The 19,669-nt window shown below is 41.5% G+C and overlaps 1 protein-coding gene across 3 annotated transcripts; it reads left to right on the plus strand.

The window, feature by feature from the left end:
* Window positions 1–1,913: 1,913 nt before the first annotated feature.
* LOC102314290 (SUN domain-containing ossification factor) lies at window positions 1,914–17,984 on the plus strand. Of its 3 annotated transcripts, none has more exons than XM_005935629.3 (24): window positions 1,914–2,217; window positions 5,122–5,227; window positions 5,492–5,611; window positions 5,910–6,130; window positions 6,216–6,317; window positions 6,440–6,581; window positions 6,669–6,786; window positions 6,903–7,027; window positions 7,139–7,206; window positions 7,311–7,418; window positions 7,611–7,716; window positions 8,124–8,144; window positions 8,566–8,621; window positions 9,677–9,759; window positions 10,033–10,086; window positions 10,193–10,258; window positions 10,997–11,084; window positions 11,565–12,905; window positions 13,033–13,120; window positions 13,943–14,047; window positions 14,324–14,481; window positions 14,694–14,788; window positions 14,892–14,947; window positions 15,296–17,984. In XM_005935629.3, exons 1-24 carry the CDS (start codon window positions 2,159–2,161, stop codon window positions 15,746–15,748), a joined length of 3,939 nt encoding a protein of 1,312 aa, XP_005935691.1. In that variant the 5' UTR covers window positions 1,914–2,158; the 3' UTR covers window positions 15,749–17,984. The 3 variants fall into 3 exon arrangements, with proteins under 3 accessions (XP_005935691.1, XP_005935692.1, XP_005935693.1); XM_005935630.3 differs by having other exon boundaries at window positions 14,697–14,788; window positions 15,296–17,879; XM_005935631.3 differs by lacking the exon at window positions 8,124–8,144 and having other exon boundaries at window positions 15,296–17,881.
* The last annotated feature ends 1,685 nt before the right edge of the window (window positions 17,985–19,669 follow it).

Here is a 19,669-nt window from a genome sequence, read left to right on the forward strand (position 1 = left end):
GGTGTAGTGATTTGGCACTACATAAATAAAATTGAATAAAAAAAATGCTTTCAAAACTGCAGCCATTTCTCTCCTCAAAGGTTTTAAAGTCTTATTTATGTGCTATCTTGAAGCCCAGAGATGCTAGATTTACCTAAATGGTTATTGTTCTTTATGTAAAAAGTGTTTAAAAATGTTAAAAAAGTAGTCTTAGCATCAATTGCATTTATGTATTTAGAAGTTTCAGTTTGTGAGCATTACAAACTGAAACAGTACAAAAAGGTCAGTCAGTGGCAATTTCCTCTGTTCACCCAGGCCAAACATCAATATGTGGACAGAGGACTGCACATCTCAGATTAACAACAATGATCTTGTCGTGTTTGCTGGGTCAGAATGTTTTACACTGGTTATTTGCTTTCCTCAACTAAAACAAAGGTTTGTTACAGTTTCTATGCTTTTTTTGTGCAGACATTAAGCCTTCCATAATGTAGAAAATGTACTAAAATTCTGCATAGAGATGGTGATGTGTGTAAGATATATATAATGAACGTTATTAACAGAAATTAATAGAACAGACATATGTAAACTATACCATCTGTCACGTTTTGTGGCACTAACACAGTATTTAGTATGCGGGTTGCATATCCACTGCACAAGAAAAACCTCTTGATGTTAAAGTAATGTGATTTACTTGTAGCCACTTGGTGGCAGCAGAAGTCTAGGTTGGTCTGGTAGTAAAAGTTTATTTCACCTAGGGACAAAACAAAAAACTGTTCAGTACATGAATTTCCAAAATGTAGCGATGTTACATGATTTCTGATTTTCATGCATTGGTAAGAAATTAACTGCCAAACTCTACATTATGACCACACAATTTGAAATTGAGTGCAAAAGCACATTGAGTGCTCATTTAGTGTAGAAAAGCACTTTAAAAGAACCAGTCCATTTACCATTTACCAAAAGACCCAGAAAAAAGTGTTTCTTTTAGCACATTTCGTTCGTTAGTTATGAATGTAGTCCTGTAAAAAGATTTTTCTTAAAGCCAAGGACTCATTTTTGTCTAAGTCCAAATGTGCACTCAAGTCATCCCCAAATCAGGATGTAGTATCTTTGTCCTCTCAAAGTCCAAGTGTGCTTTGTATTATGACTGGCCACATGCCCTGTAGTCACACTAAGCTAAAGTGCTGCTCAAGTGAGCTTGGAGCTCTATTCATGGACGAGATGATTCTTTTCATTTAGCACTTTAGGCACATGATGGCTCTTGGGCTCATCACCCCGTGATTTGCTTATACCAAGGTGAGTTTCAAATGATCTCCTTAACGCCTATAGTTATGTTTCACAATTTGAAAACCCCGCAGGGTTGAGCAGAGGGCTCCCCCTAGTGGGTTTAATATAAAACAGCATTCACTGCTGTTTGCTGCAGTGCACGATATCTAATTGCAAAGTGAACCTCACAGCCAAAAATAACACAGGACTCTTCGCATTCCTGATAATTGCGCTGACCTGTTGAGATACAGGCTGATACTTTTGTAAAACTGGTGCAAGAAACGCACCGATTTGCAATATTTGAGGTCAAGTTACATGTGATTGCACCAAAAAAACAAATACTATCTTTAGCACGCATGTAAGTTTCACGGTGTGGAATTTGGGGTTTATTATAAAGTTATTTAATGGGGTATACAGTGAGAGTTTAAGTTTACATGTTTTACGGAGCTTGTGTGAATTTCCATTAGCTGTCCACACCCCGCATGATCGTAACACTATAACACTGCGGGTATGTTTTGATTATCGCAAATGATAACGCTTGAAAGGCAAAATCCCACTCCCTTGACAAATTTAAAATACTTCACTTCAAGGAGCTCAATACAATACAATCGGGCGACCAGGCGCTACAAAACGAGCGCTCCCAACATACGCTCAGTTTGAACTGCGCCATGGCGTCGCTGTGTTTTCATTGGACAGTTTCGCGGTGACCCGGTAGCAAGTTGTGTGTGTATGTGTGTGTGGGGGGAGTTACAGCAGTTAGCATCACACTTCACCAGTGAAACCGCCAACGTCAGCTTTGTTAACAGGAAACAGCGGATCGGTTTATGTTATACACCGCTGTGAAAGACAGCGTAGCAAAAGGATACAACGTTTCTGTGAGCGTGGAGAGGATGTCTGTCCCGGCAGGAGAGGGATGAAGATGACACCACTGTTGTGGCGACTTGTGTCAGTGTGGCTAGCTGTTGTCTATTGGTGAGTTAGTTTAATTAGTCCCGTTTGAAAACAGTACTGTTGTTTCGCTGAAAAACACAAAATATTCAAACTGCCAAACAGTCCGAGTAAAGATTACCCCAGGGTTAACCTTTACATCGCTTTGTCTGGCTAGCTTGCGCAAACATTGTGGTGTGATGTGGCACCTGGCTGACTTCTGACTTGTTCGCAGACGAGTTAGCTTGAGTAGCTGACTACTAACCAGCTAACTTTAAAGCGGGCTTGGGAAGCGTTAGCTTTAAACGACCTCGCGAAGTTGTTCACTTCATGAAAATGTTACGGTCTGGAAGCCAGAATATGATTTGAATGTTACCAGTCGCTTTAAGTTTGGCACCTGTGCGAAGTCTGTCTGAGCTCTAGCTTAACTGTTACCTTTCTACAAGACACTGACCAAGACAGCCTGGTTTACATACACACACACACACACACGCTAATCTGCTCCGTGTACATCAGTGACAACCCATGCCGTGACGGATCAGACGTTACACAGGTTTGGTTCATCAGTTGCTGACAGGATTATGGGCCTTGCACGTCAGTCATGTCTGTCCTGTGGAAGCCTGAGTTTGCTGGGACTCTGTAATTCTGACACAGAACATAGAGACAGGGTTTAGGATGAATGTGGGTTCTAGTCTTGATTTAATAGGATGGCAACAAACCATCAAACAAACTGCCTGCTGTGCTTCAGACAGAAGGGGAGGGAGGCACATGATGTAATATTTTATTAGGATATATAGTGGTGATGTTGGCATGGCCTTCTTTCAACAGCATCAGTTTAGCTCTTATTTCAGACAGAAGCTTTACGTGATGCTGCTTTTGCCTTTTAATGTTTATCAGCTTTGTACCCCATGAAAAAGCAATGGAATTTTGTGAAGTTGTTGATGCCAGTAGAGTACCACAGCAGGAAGAGTACAAAACTCCTTTTACCATGTTAGAGAAACACTGATGTCATGGTATGATGTTTAACATGAGACCCATACATCTGATTAACCAGGATTCAGTAGCTTTTTCTCCATATTTACATTTAGGGAGTGTAGCCGGCTGGTCGCAGCAGGTGGCTGCTCCTCCCTGAGCCTGGTTCTGCCAGAGGTTTCTTCCTGTTAAAAGGGAGTTTTTCTTATCCGCTGTCTACAAGTGGTTGCACATAGGGGATCGTCTGATTGTTGGGGGCTTCTCTGTATTTTTGAAGGTCTTTACTCTAAGTATAAAGCACCTTTAGGTGACTGCTTTTGTGATTTGGTGCTATATAAATAAAACTGTATTTAACTAACTTTAATTACCGTATATCTAAAAAGCTGGTTCAGCATTTGTTTAAAAAAAAGTGTGTGATTTAATTTTTCTACCACTAATTTATTTCATTGAAGTAATAAACCACCATACAGGTGAAATCATACTATGTGTCATTTTTTCCTATCAGAGTCACATATCAGACATGTTTCCCAAGGACAGTCTGACAAGAGTGAGCACACATACATGATCTTTGCACTTGTGGTAGACGTGTTTCATCTGCTGCAGCGGTCAGCACTTCACTTCCACATATTAAGGCTGCTCTTTAAGTCTTTTTTTCATGGTGTTGCATTGGCACTACTATCACTTAAAAACGTAATCCTGTGTTTTGCAAATCCTGCATTTATACGACCCATTTCATTTCTCAAAGATAATAATAACATACTGTGTAATACAAACGTTTAATGCATTTGCGGTGAGACTGAGCACATCTTAGCTTTTTGAATGTGATGGTGAGTGTTTTAACCCTTTGTAATTGGGTAATGAATTATTTAGCTGGCTGTGGCTCAGCACCACTGTTGCTCCTTTGGCATCACACTGTGGTAGATGACTTTCAATTAGAAAACAAATGCTCTGTTGTTCATGGGTGTTTTTGACTAGTCGAGCCTCACGTCAGATCAACACAAAAGCGATGCCAGCCAGGCAGCCGGCCAAGTAAAATACCTGAGCTGGAATCCAGAATAAAATCCATGTCATGACCTGGGTTGTTGCCAAGTGACTGTTAGAGCGTGGCCTTTGAGGACACCAGTTTGACATTTTCGCAGCTATTTTAAGGCTTGTTACTGCTGTTTATTGTTGTTTTTCTGCCAAGGGGGCAGTCACTGTGACCCGGACCTTTTTCTTTTTGGGATTGTGTCACCCAACGGACTTGTAGGGTTCAAAATAAAGGCATATTTTAATATATAAGTGTATCCAAAATTCCAGCACCTCGAGACAAATGATTTTTGAACTGCAGAGACGTGAGTACCCTAATTGATTCTTGCAGACTTCCACAGTCCTCTTGCCAGTTTCATCTGTTTCGAATGACATTTTAGACAAAGGAAATTGCAAGCTCTTCAGGCTTTTTATAGCTTTCACCTGCTTTGTGGGCATCAGTGAGCATAAACATTTAAAGACCCTTTTTTTAAAAATTTGGTTGTTATTCAGAAATATGCACAGTCATCCGAAGTAATCATCATTCCTCAAATACTTTCATCCTTCATCCCACAATTAAAACAATATTAGGATATGAATAACACATGAAAAGCAGGTCTCACAGACAGGTTGAGTAATGTGCAGTGTGCTTGAGGTGTGTCTTTTGGCTCTGAAAACATTCCCTGGCTCTGCATGCAGATAAGATAAACTGATTCCTTGGGGTACGGCCACGTGAACGCTCGGTGCGTCACACTGTGACACTGGGCTGCAGGTTTCTCCGTTCATGACTCACTGCCCTGAAATAAAAGTGTTGTTTTGTTCGCTTGTTGCAAGAGTTTTAAAAGTTCCTCACATCCTCAGAATCCGAGCTCTTTGTTTTCCACAAAATGAAGTGACCCTGCTTTTCAAAACCGACTCGGTGGTATTGTGGCACTGACCGTCTTTCACTCTGTCCCTTCGCTACCACAGTTGCTATGTTGGTTGCGCAGAGCTGCAAGGAGAGGCCCAGAGCCCCGTGTCCCCAAAGGAGGTCAGCTCGGAAGAAGAGCCTCAGGAACACTTCCATCATCACGAGGTAGCGTTGTGCAATACTGTACCAGAACTTACCTCATGGCTCAGAGCTTGTACAGGTCGATGTGATGAATAGCTTTTGTGACCAGACACTTCACTATGCACTCCTTTGTTTGTTTAACAGCTCTGGAAACGCCTTGCTGTGCTAGATTTGTAGCAGATTAACAACAACATTATCTGAATATTTGGACTGAGCAAAGTTTTTTAGCAGCTCACTCAAATTTGGGGGTGTAATAATATCAGTGAAATGTTATTGTGTCGTGACTAGGTCGAGGAAAGCTTGGTCGTACCTGCCCCGCCTTTCCCTGAAAATGAGCCACCAACAGAAGACGATCGTGTCAAAGAGGAGCAGATGCCACAAGAAGTGGGCCAAAAAGAATATGATATGGTATAGTATGACTTCAGCTTTCATTTATATTTAATATTGCAATCACTGTCTGCTATGTAAGAATGTCAAAAATGAATGTCAAAACATGTTTTAGCTAAGACTTCAAAAGGGTTTTACATCTTGTTTCCATCAGCATAAAACTTTCACCACAAGAGAAGCAATCAAGGTCACGAACGTTCAGGGATATTCAGAGCTTTAAGTGTTTCATTGATCAGTCCAGCTCTGGTAAATGGGCCAAACAATACCACTGCACTCAACAGCGCAAATATCTTTATCCATCTTTGTCTTTATCCATCAGGCCTTTGAAGCAGACGAGTCTGCTGCTGAGGTAGAGCTGGAGGCAGACAAAGGAATATCACAACCTGAGCACAGCTCTGAAAGTCAGCATATAGAAATCTCTGTCACTCAAGATCAGGAGCATGCCTCCCCGCCGCCTTCCCCCGACTCTGTCGCTGCATTTTCTGCCGAAACTAACGACAGCCCCAGCAAAGTTAATCTTCAAGACAGCATCCCCAAGGGGCAAGTTACTGTTGTCAAATCTCACTGCTGATGTTTGTTTCATTTAATGCTCCTGCTAAAATGTTTTTTTTCCCTTTAATTTCAGAGTCCCGGGCGATGCCTTAGATGTAGCTGCTTCTGAGGTCAATGATTCTGACCTGCCTCCTGCTGAATGTGAAGAAGAGAACAATCCATATGACAGTGACAGGTAGGTACAGTTAACATTTCACCCTTTGAAAGATTTTAAAAACCTCTGGATGTAGTTAAATAAATAAATTCATTCTCGACTCTCTTTAAACGATGGCGACGATGCATTTTTCGTTACTACAGCAGCCCTCCAATTGTTCTGGAGAACACTTCCAATGTGCACACTGCAGGTACTAAAGTCCACACTGATGTTCCTCTGAGTTCTCCTGCTGGTCACGGTACGCAGCACCTGGAATCCAACGTCTCGCACACACTCAAGGAGGCGGTAAGGAGCGTGGATTCAATGTGAACTATTTTTCCTTTCACGCCAGAGGAGCTGTCCCAGCTCTCATTTTCTCATTATCTGTGACAGGACTTGAGCTCCCCTGGTACCACAGACACAGATTCAAGTGTGAGCACCAAAGACCCCGAGGACATCCCCACTTTTGATGAGTGGAAACGCAAGATGATGGAGGTGGAGAATGAAAAAAGTACGATCAGAATATGAATTTTGAAATTGCAACCATTTCTGTACTAGAATAAACTGCAAAAGTGTGAAAATATATATCTCTATATATCCCCCCCATTTTTTTTTTTCTCACCATAGCTCAGTCTACTCACACTTCCGACAACGTGGGTTCTCATACGGTGAAGAAGGTCCAGAAGAACTTTAATAACTACGCCTCAGTGGAGTGTGGGGCCAAGATACTTGGCGCTAACCCCGAGGCTAAGGTATAAAATGATGCTTATGTTTTCCATTCACCATGAAATCATAAAATCTGCCTCTCCTGCTGGATGTTGACACAGTGACAAATTCAACTCATACTTCTTTGTTCAATGCAGAGCACTTCAGCCATATTGAAGGAGAATATGGATTTATACATGCTAAACCCCTGCAGTAATAAAATCTGGTATGTTGCATCCCTTTCCTTCTATCCACAAATGAGTCAATTCTCTTTTTCTCTCCTCTTAAACCCAGTTTTCTATTTTTTCCCACCCTCTCTCTGATGCTCAGGTTCATTATTGAGCTCTGTGAGCCCATCCAGGTGAAGCAGTTGGTCATCGCCAACTTTGAACTCTTCTCGTCTACACCTAAAGACTTTCTTGTGTCCATTAGTAATAGGTATGCCCAGTGGCTATGCTGTCGGATCTGTCATGTCATCTTTTTAATATCTTCTAAAAGAAGATCACATTTTCACTTATTTATATTTTTATTTGTCATCTTTTTTGTTTCTTGCTGTCATTTCCAGCGACACCAAGCTGCAGCTTCAGTCATCGACTAATCTGACTGTGCTGTATGAATCTACTTTTGCAGGTACCCAACAAATAAATGGCTAAAGCTGGGAACCTTTCACGCCCGGGATGAACGTACAGTTCAGAGCTTCCCACTGGATGAGCATCTTTATGCAAAATATGTAAAGGTGAGCACTATATTCTTTTTTTGTTTTGTTGTTTGTTTGAATTATTTCGCTATATCTCCTTTATTCTCTGCTGAATGTGTGCAACAAATTGCCGTAATCTTTCAGTGTAATTACATTACGAACAGTTGTTTCGATCTGCAGCTGACTATTACCCGACTGTACTGTAGGAGTGTTTTTTTTCTTTGTTCCTGGTGTTGCTGATATTTCTCTTTGTATTCTTGGTAGATTTGTCAGCTTCGTGTCTTAAATGCATGTAATGTGGCTTTGCCATTTTGAAAAGTGTTAGAGATGCTGTTGCCATTTGCCTGAGTGACTCAGGTGAAGCCAGCATACTCTCTCTAGTCTCGTTTTAATGCATGCTGACATCTCTTTTAATATTTCTCTTTTTCCCTTTTCTCTTGCTTCAGATGTTCACCAAGTACATAAAGGTTAGCTTGTCCTTCTTGTAGTGCTCTGTCGTTGGGTGAACTGAACAGTAAACGTGGAGGGCAGTGTGTTTTGTGTCTAACTGCTGTGATCCGAATGAAACAGAATCAGATCTAACTTGCTGTGCTGCCTGCAAACCATTGTAACGTCCATTGGCTGCTTTTCCAAAGTGTTTATTTCAGACATGTGAACATTTGATAATCCTCGGAATAATACTCATTATTATGTTTCTCAAATTTCTCTGATTTCCTGGTTACACAGTTTGTCAACCCATCATTTTTTTTCATTACACTAATTGACTTTATAACAAAATCAATGCTTTGCTGTTAATTAATAACTCTGCTGATGATTTTATAAACCTGCAACACAAGATATGAAATAATCTGAATGAGTTTTGCATTTTTTTTACATTTTTTGTTGTAGGTAGAGCTGGTCTCTCACTTTGGCTCTGAACATTTCTGCCCACTTAGTCTCATAAGGTACGTGATAGTGCTCCTAACGCACAGCATGCAGTGTGAAGCAAATCAAATCTATTTAAATAAGTCACAATCTGTATATTGCACAAGAAGCCATAACACAGCATAAGCTAAGATAGCGTCTGATTTTTGGTACTACATCAAGGTTTTGGTTAGAAAAAGTGGAACTAACCTGTTGGCAGTTGTTTCCTGCTTCTGCAGAGTTTAAAGATGCATTTAAATCACAGTTTCAGAAACTGCTGACTAATAGTTTTTGAGGAAGTGAAAACTATTTGGTGACTTGGAGCAAACAAGAATTGGTTGTACAAGTTTGAATATATAAGTGTGCATACAGGCTCAAATATGTACACATCCCCCCCATTAGTCTTTGTTAAATGTTCGTTATCAAGTTGCACCTCGACTAGATGATTTTGGTATTCATCAACAAGCTTCTGTCTTGATTTAACTACTTTTCTTGGTAGAGTTCATTTAAAATAGTTGGTTTCCTGACATGGACCTGGCTTTGAAGCATAGTCCACATATTTTCTACAAGGTTGGAGCTTAATGTTTATGCATTTATCCAGTCCTAGACCAGGTTTGATGTGTGTTTGAGATTATTAGCGTATCTGTAACCGGAAGGTCGTCGGTTCGATCCCCGGGCTCTCAGAGGGGCCGATGGCGCGATATGGCAGCCTCGCTTCTGTCAGTCTGCCCCAGGGCAGCTGTGGCTACAACCGTAGCTGCCTCCACCAGTGTGTGAATGTGAGAGTGAATGAATAGTGGTATTGTAAAGCGCTTTGGGTGCCTTGAAAAGCGCTATATGAATCCAATCCATTATTATTTCTTTCAGTTGTGTCCAAGTTGTAACTGTTTAGCTGTTGATTTGAAGTGAAGATGAAGAATTTGGAATTGGTCTTCCTCCTTCATTATTTCATTAACTATGAGCAGTGAGGTTTCCTGGGTTGTTTCTTAACATTTTCCTCTTATTTGAGTGTGACAGTTTGAAACTTCTGACCACAACTGTAAATTACTTTCAGTGTGACTGTGGTTATAGATTTGGATCCTTATTTTTATGACAGGGTGTTTGGTACAAGCATGGTGGAAGAATATGAGGAGATAGTTGATCCCTCAGAAAGGCCAGATGATCAGGACGACGACTTGGGTAAGAACAGAGGATGTTGTAGCTAAAATTACTGTAAACTGCTGTTAAAAGAAAATAAAAAAAATAGACTTGTTAAACTTGGTGTAAGTGCAGCTGTCAGTACAGTTTGAGAATAATAAATTAGTATTGAAATCATCCCTTTTGAATTTTTTTTTTAAGTTTTGTTTTGTGTAAAACTAAGCTAATGTCATAGTAGTTTACTTTACATTCATATTGGTTGGTGATTTTAATTTCTTACATATATATGAAAGCGTTTAATAACACTCCCTACAGATTATCCCTCTGGATCGGCACCTGGTGAGGCTGATCTAATTGGATCAGCAAAAGGCAAGTCTGATTTTAAACTCCTACAGCATGAAGATGAGTACATTTGTTCTCAAGCTCAGATTGTGTTTGTGTGAACTTGTGACTGATGTTATCATTTGCTCTTCAGATGCTATTTTAAACATGGTGAACAATATTGCTGTCAACGTTCTTGGAGGAGGCACAGAGATGAATGGTACGGACAACACGCCATATATGCATATAACACTCTACTGTTTTCTTATTTTACCTTGTCTAGAGTAAGCATAATAAAAGCTATCCAAATTTCCCAAAAAGTCAGGGTCCGGTGTAAATGTAAAATTAAAACAATCTGTGGGTTTAATTTGAAACCCTACCATGCAAATATAAAAACATATACTAAGCCTTTGGAAATTTGTAAGTCATTTAACCTGCAATCCAACCTGATTCCTTGATGTTAGGGGATGTGTTAGTGTACACGACATAAGGAGAGGCCTTGATTAACTCAACCAGACGAAACCAAACCAGTTAAAATCTCATGTTAATCAACAAGGAAAATAATATTTGGATTCTAAAACTACAAAAACACAGCGGTAAACACAGCTTGACTACAATGTGTTACTGATAGAAAATAAAAAGTACATTCATCAACTGTAATACAAATATATAACATTCAAGAGAAAGATATTTGAATTTCAGCATTTTATGCTACACGTTGTTCTAGTTTTATATAAATACAGCTTTTAAATCATTTGTTTTTAATTTCTGTTTCACACACTTTTTTTGACACTTTTTTTGTAAAGTTATTTGTCTTTTCAGTCTTATACAACGTTCAGGATTGACAAGCTTATTTTTGTTTCGTTTTTTCCTTTAATCAAAAATGTTGAAGTTGACTAAACTGTACTTTTGAAACATTTGTTGTTGATTTAAATTTTTCTGATTTTCTTTTTTTCAGGCAGCCTTTCAACCCAAGAAGTGAACATAACTGAGCCATCGCAGCCCCTTGAATCCACCACTGAAACTACTATTACTACTACTTCAGTGTGAGTACCTGTCAGATGTACCACAGGTTCACTATTTTACTCCCATTGATTACCTGTGTTATCTATAGTGTTTTTCATTTTTTAATAGTTAGTAGATTTTGCACGTCCCTCTGAGCCTCTTCACACAAATGCAATAGTGCTTCCTGTGACCTATGGCGTGGCGTTTTCGATGTGTAAAAGTGAGAGATGGTTTTAAACTGACCACAGGCAAACTTTCAACAAATGCTGGTATTGTTTTCAGAGCTGGAAAAAAGCATTTTAGAAATTTCAGCAAACCAAATTATATTTTTATTCTCAGAATTGAAAAGTGATGAATAATGCCGCAGGTCATGGAGCACTGCTGTGTTTCACTAAAATACATAAAGGATAAGCTGCGGTTTTAATTTCTGTACGTGTGTAGACGACACTGGTTAAGGCTATAAGTCTTTTTACAGTTTTTGCTCTTCTCTGCATTTAATATTTACAACATCGTTTCTCCAGTCCAGACTCTGAAGACGTGCAGATTTCACAAGACACTGATATCCCTGAAACTGTGGAAAACTCTGCCCTAGAGACGTCAACCACATCTGAAGGTGTCAAACAAGAGCTCCCACCCATGGAGGAAAAAATAGTTCTTCCTTTAGACAAGGATGAGGAAGAACCTATCAGCTCTACAATCATCCTTCTGGATAAGGAGGATGACTTGGAAGAAGAGAAAAAGGATCATCATGAGAGACAACAGGAAAGCTTAAAGTACTGCCCTCCAGTTCCTTCACTTTCTTCTCCATGCTCCTGTGCAGCTTCTCTTCTGGAGTATTTCCAGCAGCAGTGTTCTGCCTCACTATCCAAACACAGGGAATGCCAAACAGCAGAAAGACAGCAAATAATTCCTTCTACCCAAACACCATCTTGGCACCCACCTACGCACTCATCTGCCCACCCCGAACCTCAGCAGCACCCGAGTGAGCTGCATCAGCTCCAAGACAAAGAACAAGCTTCTGAGCAGGAGCCAGAGAGTGAAGCTGTAGAATCGGAGGTATCGCAGCCTGCTGGGAACACAGAAGAATCTGCATCTGGATCGCCTCTGCTGGAGCCCAGTCAAACCATGACGCTCCCCAAACCCAGCGATGCTGATTCATCTGCAGCCAAACCTACCCATATTGTGGAAACGCCACAGCTGTCCACCTTGGAACCGGCAAAGGAGCCAGGGCCAGAGAACAGCCAGGATGTGCTGGAGGAAGAAGAGCACATCGAGCCTTCGGCTTCTCTCAGTAGCTCTGTCCCTGTAAAACCAAGCACCAGTGCCACAGCAGACGACATATCGGTGGCACCCCCAGAGGAGAAGCTGGAGATTGATGTCACTCAAGTAGAAACAAATGTCCTCATTCAAACCCAAGACAAAACAGATCCATCTCCAGTCCCTGCACCCACAGGCTCCCCTCATTTAGAGCAGCAGCCTGACTCAGCTGTTGTACCCGAAAGCAGCACTGCTTCTTCTGAAGTATCCCCCCCTGCTCCAGAACCTGCTGCAGAACCTGAGCCTTCTGGCGGTCACGCAGCCATCGCGGATGCTAAAATGGAGGATTTTGCAGACGACATCTCAGCATCTTCAAGTGGCAACGGTCAGCTGCCTCGCCCATCCTCCCCAACTCCTTCTTCACCCACCTCACCGTCCCTCTCGGACATCTATGCAGAGCCCCCTAATGGCACAGAGCAGAACGGGAACCCGGTGCACAGCTCGAGCCAGAAAGAGTCGGTCTTCATGAGACTCAACAACCGCATTAAGGCCCTGGAGATGAACATGTCACTGAGCGGACGCTACCTGGAGCAGCTTAGCCAGAGGTGAGGATGGTGGAAGGACGTGAGGAGTGAGGAAAACAAAAATACAAAGGTTGCTTTTGTTAATGAGCTGAGGTTACAGTGATCCTTTTTAAAAAAAAATCTTCTTCTTCGTCTTCTTCTTCTTAAGGTATCGAAAGCAGATGGAAGAGATGCAAAAGGCTTTCAACAAAACCATCATTAAACTGCAGAACACTTCCAGAATTGCAGAGGAGCAGGTAAACAATAACACAGTTTTCATGCAGAGCTCTTTGTCTGACTTCGAGATGGCTGCTTCTTTCCAAAATCTTTTCTTGCTGTTTGTTTTGACTGTAGAACAGCCACATGATGTAGCAGCTGCCTCCAAGGGTCAGATGTGTTTTTCCTCAAAGCTCTTTGGGATCCAAATTGCATTAATCAATATTTTCTATTAGCGATGGCTCAAACACCTACCCTTAACTGGCTTTGCAATTCTTCGCAACTCAACGTGGAGTTCAAGTCATTGTTTTGTTTTTATGGTCCATTAACGCACCGTTTACTCTAAGTTAGAAAGAGGGCGAACAGACCTATTGGAGAGTTGTCAGGTGGGCAGGAGCTCAACTGCACATGAATGCTAATGTTGCTCCATATTTTTGTGGTGCAGTCAGTAAAATAGTCACGTTTCAGTTTCATGTAGCTCATTGTTTTAGCTTATGACCACAGTAGATTTGTTTTGGTCCACTACAGAAGACATAAATAATAGACTGGATATCAGCAGCAAATAACGATGTCAGATTTGACCATATTTTAAACACACTTAAAAAAAGAGAGAGTAGCAAAAATAATTTCAAGTTAGTCCCATTTTGCACTTTTGTTTCAAGTGTTGCAATGAAAAGTCAACAACACAAAATTGTGTTTGGAAGAGAAATTTCAAAGGGAAATGCCTCTGTGTTTGTTTGCAAGTGAACAGAGCAAGCACTTATTATACCCCAAAATACTTACTCATCATACCTTTGCATATCATTTCAGTGACGTGAACCTGTGCGGTTGGTTGCTAATGTGTTGCCTTTTTACGCCCATAGGACCAACGTCAGACTGAATCCATCCAGTTTCTGCAGGGTCAACTGGAGAACGTGACTCAGCTGGTTCTCAACTTGTCTGTCAGAGTCAGCCAACTGCAGAATGAGGTGTGTGCAACACTCCGGGCACAAAGCTGTCATCTGCAGTCCTGTTTTTTTTCCTGCCTTTTCCCAAATGGAGTAAATTGAGTCTTCTCACTCAGTCATTAGGGTGCGCTGGTGCTCTTGCTCATTAGGTGCTTTTGCATGAGGAGAAGCTGCTAATATTTAACCAACTTTATAAAAACCCCTCACAGTGTATTTATAACACTTTTTGTCAGAGTACTTTCTGTCCTCATCATCAACATATCACATGTTACTTAGAATCACTTTCCTGCGTTCCAGGTATCAGACAGGCAGAATTACCTGCTGCTGTCTCTCTTCTTATGTCTGTCTCTCGGCCTTCTACTGTGTGCCAACCACTGTCGCCTCTCCACTGTACCTCCAACCACAGAACCAGAGCCACCCTCGCCTAAGAGCTACACCTACTGCTGTCCTGAAAGGTACAAACACAACTTCTGCCACCTGAAGCCATAAGTAGAAAGAGAGCACTTCAAATGGGCTCTTAGGAGTTAGGAGTTGTGAGGAGAAGTTGCAGTGCAATGAGTGATTTTTACTCATTAGGACAATTTGAGTTGTTCATCAAGATATCTTGATAAAGGTGGTGTGTGCTGTCTTCTCCACTAACCATTAATACACTGAATGTTATCCTTAGCAGACAGTTCTCCTGCTGTGATGAACTGGGTTTGAAGAGGAGTGCGTCCTATCCACTCATAAACTCTGACTCATTCCAGTTAGCCACCACTGAAGGTAAAGTTGCACCACATAACACAGAAAGTTTTAAGAATCTGCTTTTTATTTAGCTAAAAATCGCTAATCAGTTTGTAGAAATTAACCTTTTTTTCTGTAACAGGCCCAGAATGCATGCATGCAGAGGGAACAGAGAGTCTTTATCCAGCAAACAGAAAGGTGTGTAATGCTTTTAGTAGCGTGGTTTGTGGGGGAAGGGGGGGCTTGGTCAGTATATCACGATGTGTGTTGAGTTTCAAAACTGTCAAAAGAAAGAACTTGCAAGGAGATGCAATATTGAGTAGTGCGCAGCATGGAAACCCCACCAGTGGGGAGTTTTTACTGAGTTCAGTAAGCTGTGAACCATTATAAATTTGCCACTAGTAAACTGAACGTTGGGGTTTAGCACAATGCACTGGTGTTGTATTGTCACAGTGTAATATCAGGAAGGTGTTAACCCTTTTACCAGGGTATCGTGATTAAAATGCATCTCATGTTTCTGCCTCGTCCCATTCTTTTCTTATACAGAGGAGACGCCGTAAGATGAAACCCCTAGAAAAGGTGGAGACTCTGAAACCCTCCTTACAGTCTTCTCCTGAGCTGACCAATGGAGTATGCAACGGAGCGCCTGTCACCACAAACCCCATCCCCCTTACAAAAAATTTACTTCACCCTACCTTTAGAGACTCACCGTCAGAAGGGAGCTCGGAGGGATCTTCTCATTCAGACGACCCCTCTTTCTGTGGCCTCACCACAGCCTGCTCTCGAATCTGTGACGGCCTCCCTCCACCCAAGAGCCGGGCAGAGAAACGGGCATGGCGACGCAGGCGTCCTAAGCCCAGCTGCACGGTGGTGGATTTTCTTCACGCTCCTCGGAGGGACAAAAGTGAACCGTTGCCCATTTCGACCATAGAAGACATCATGAGGAGGAAATCAGAGCCAAGCACTAAGACATTTGTGGCGCTCTCAGGTCCCGTCTAACTCAAACAGTGACAAAAACTTCCCCCTCACCCACTGCTCAACTCTTTCTGGACATCTGTTTACTTTTGTGGGCAAAGGCAGCTTTAAGTTTCAACGCGAGACAATCTGTTCGCTCTTAAAGTTCATTTTATTTTCATCGTCACTGTTTAGTTCTTATCATTTGCATTTGTTTTACTTCAAATCAAAAAAAATGTCTTCCCAGCTTTCCATTAAAGCTTTTTCCTCTTTTGGTTGTGAATAGTGAACGTGATTATTGACCCAACAGGTCTCAAGATGTGAACGTCTTATTTTTGTTGTTGCTGAAGGAATTTCCACTTTCAAAACACAAATCCGAATATCATGTGACCAGGAATCAAGAACTGAAACAATTATTTGCTGTGGCTAATCTCTCTTTCAAAATAAAAGCTGCTATGTTACTTCAGGTAACATGTGCCCCCCTCACCAAAGAATGGGTTAAATAGCTTATTACTGGTACTGGGTTGGACTTCAAACATCAACATCAAAGAAACATTTTGGTCCATATTTACATCCAAGTTGTGTTTATGATTGAATCTCCTATTAGTGGTGAGTGGATTGAAATCTAGTGACTGTGGAGGCTGTTTGAGTGCAGTGAACTCATTTTTATGTTCACATAGTTTGAACTGTGTGTTATCCAGATGGAAGCAGCCATCAGAAGACGGACACACAGTTGACATAAAAGGATGGACATGTTAAGCAACAATACTGTGGTAGGTTATGGTGTTCTAAGAGGCCCAAAGTCTGCCAATATAATACCCCCCCCCCCACACCATTACACAGCTAATCACCAGCCTTCATGTTCATGCCGAGTTCTAAACCTGGACAGGCACCTTTTTTTTCACTCGGTGTGGCGATTTGCTGCTGTAGCCCATCTGTTGTGCGTTCAGAGATGCTATTGTTCGTACTTTGGTTGTAACAGGATGTTATTTGACTTGCTGTTTTCTTCCTATCAGGGTGCTCAAAGCATTCTCCTCTAACATCTGTCATCAACAGGGTTTTTTTGGGGGGGTTTTGGCCTACAGAGTTGTTGCTCACTGGATATTTCCTCTTTTTCAGACTATTCTCTGTAAACACTACAGACAGTTGTGTGGTAAAACCCCAGTACATCGACACTTTCTGAGACACTCAAACCAGCCAGTCACCAACAACCACGTTACAATCAAAGCCACTTATATCACCTTTTCCCCTCATGCTAATGCTCACTTTAACTTCAGCTGGTCCTCTTGACCACGCCTATATGCACTGCGATGCGATTGGCTCATTACAGGTTTGTGTTAACGAGGAGTTGAACAGGTGTACCTAATGAAGTGGCCGTTTTTACCTTTAGTCTTTGGTGTGTTTTAGCTTTTAAATGTTAAATTCTCCCCTCAGTTTGCTGCATTGTTGAGTCATCTTGCAGAGCAGGAATCGTGCGCTACTTTGACACTCATGAATTTCATGACTAATAACACTCTTACTGTAGAATTAAGCTTACATTAAATTCCGAGCGATGCTGCAAATGCCATTAGGAGAAAATTAAAATGATCAGCTGCGATGGATTTGAGCTCAGACCTCCCGAGCTGAAAGCCTGCACTCCACCGAAGCACTCGGAGCAGGTCAATGAGCCCCTGGCCTCTGGAGCGATGATCTGTTGTTGACCCTGTGCCCTGAGCCCCGGAGGAAAATAATGATACCCCTGCAATCAGAGTGACACAGAATCACCCCAGAGAGATGACACTGAGTATCAGAAGGTTCTGCTGGCAGCATGTGATTGATGCGTAGTGTTGGTGTTTGCATAATGTTGTGCTTGCTTCTGTATACAGTTCTTCAATGCCAGTTGTGGTTGACTGCATTAAGGAAGAATGTTGCGTCGCATCAGACAGCGGCAGCTAATGGAGGTCAGCAAGATGGGTGACACTACCTCTAATAGGCCACAAAAACGCTTGTTTTACGTGGCTTGACTTGCATGTGATTGGCTTAAGATGTTTTCCTCTATTTTCTTTGGACGGTGATTAATTTTATGAGGTCTCACAGCTTTTTAAAAGGCGATTATGTACTTGAGATGAAGCTTATGGGGCTGGGAGAGATGCGTAGGTGGACGTTATAAGTCATATAAATAAGCACAGTAAGTCCGTACACTTCACATTAAATCAGACTGTGTCACTTTTTTTTGAGCACAGCAGTTTTAATAGAAATACCAAAAATTTCACCCAGGTCTGCAAGTAATATAAAGGTGAACTGCAGTAACCTCCATTATGTAAGAAATGATTCACGACGTCCAGCAGGGGGCAGTCCAGCATTATCATAAACTTCTGCTGGGGGATTGTTTTTCTGTTTGATCTACCATCACCATCCATGTGATGAGTCATCACTCAGGATAGAAGTAAATTAGCTCAAGGGCTAATAGGCTGCTGCTCTCCACAGTACGAACTCATTTGCTTGTGCCTCTATAAAGCCAATGAAAGTGCCGTCCCTTTTATCGTGTTTGTGTTCCGTTATTAAATGCACTCGTTAGACTCTCCAGTGAGAAATGCTCATCTAAACGTGCTCCCTGTTTTTGTCCTGCATGGCTAAAGTGCTTTTTAGAAAAGAAAAACACCCCACAGAGCGTGGAGTGAAAATGTGCGTTTGAAGAAATCTTTTGATGTGAAACCACGAACCAAAACCACATTGTTATGGCTCCAGCTAGTTTTTTTTAAGTAAAACAAACAAACAAACAAACAAACAAACAAACAAACAAACAAACAGGATTATTTACTTTTCCTCACACTGTCTTTTGCTTACGGTGGTCACGCGTAGTCAAAGCCAACCACGTTGGACGTGAGAAATTGGGTTAAAACCTCTTTATTCATCTGACCTGGTTGGGTAGCGAGAGCCTTTCAGAGATAAGCGTGACGCTTATACCCCCCCTTTCCATTTTGTTAAACAGAATTCCTAGTTTTCTCTTTGCCCTGCCTCGTCCCAAAGATTATCTGCAAATGCAGGGCTGCAATCCTCTTTTCCCAGGCACTTTGCTTTCATCCGAGGTCTGTCATGGATGGGATATTCTCAGTCTGCTGTTGTATATGTAGGCTTTTATTTTGGTCTACAGGTGTCTGCTCTGTGCCTCTCCTGGCAGAATTTCTTTACACGCTATAAATACCAATAAATTCAAGAAGCTATCTGGTCATGAGAGCTACCACATAACCCGTGAAACACTCCAAAGCTGGCGTTAGCAGTCTTATGTGCATTTGTACACATAGTTCTGTTTAATCTCGAGCTCATTCGGGCATTTCTGTTGTGATGCTATTTCCTCAAGTCATTTTTTAAGTAGCTGTAGATTTATAAAGCCCCAGCCCGAGGGTTATGTTTTTGGTCGTTCTTATAGACTATATATGAAAGATGGGCATAGTCCCTCATCAGGTTGTCAAATCCCTCTGTTTTAGCATTTTGGCCATTTCAGTATTTTATTTTTTTTAAGCAAGCTTAGTTATAAAGGTGTTTGGGTATGGGTGTATCACACACATGTAAACACCTGCTAATTAAAACACAACTTCACATACCAAAGCTGGAGCACGGACCTCTTTGACTGTCAGTGGTGTAAGCAATCAAAGAACAAAGTCACTTTATTCATCAGATATTTCATGGGAAGTGTTCTAAAATGACCTCAAAACACAAACACTGTGTGCAAGCGCATGGCATGCAATGGACTTTAATTCAGACCTTTTGAGCTAAAGTCTCCACTTCACTGAAGTACTTTGAGCAGGTTGATGAGCCCCTTCTCCCGGCCTCAGGAGATGATGTGAGGAGAGTAATACTACCTTTGCAATCCCAGTGACACAGAATTTCCCCGGTGAGATAACAAAAGGTTCAGCTAGCAGCCCGTGATTGCTGACTAGTGGTAAAGATGGATAATAAGAGGTCCGGTTGAGTGCATTGAGTCAC

This window comes from Haplochromis burtoni, unplaced genomic scaffold, assembly GCF_018398535.1.
Source record: "Haplochromis burtoni strain Fernald_Lab_line unplaced genomic scaffold, NCSU_Asbu1 Contig_199, whole genome shotgun sequence".
Lineage (NCBI taxonomy): Eukaryota > Metazoa > Chordata > Actinopteri > Cichliformes > Cichlidae > Haplochromis > Haplochromis burtoni.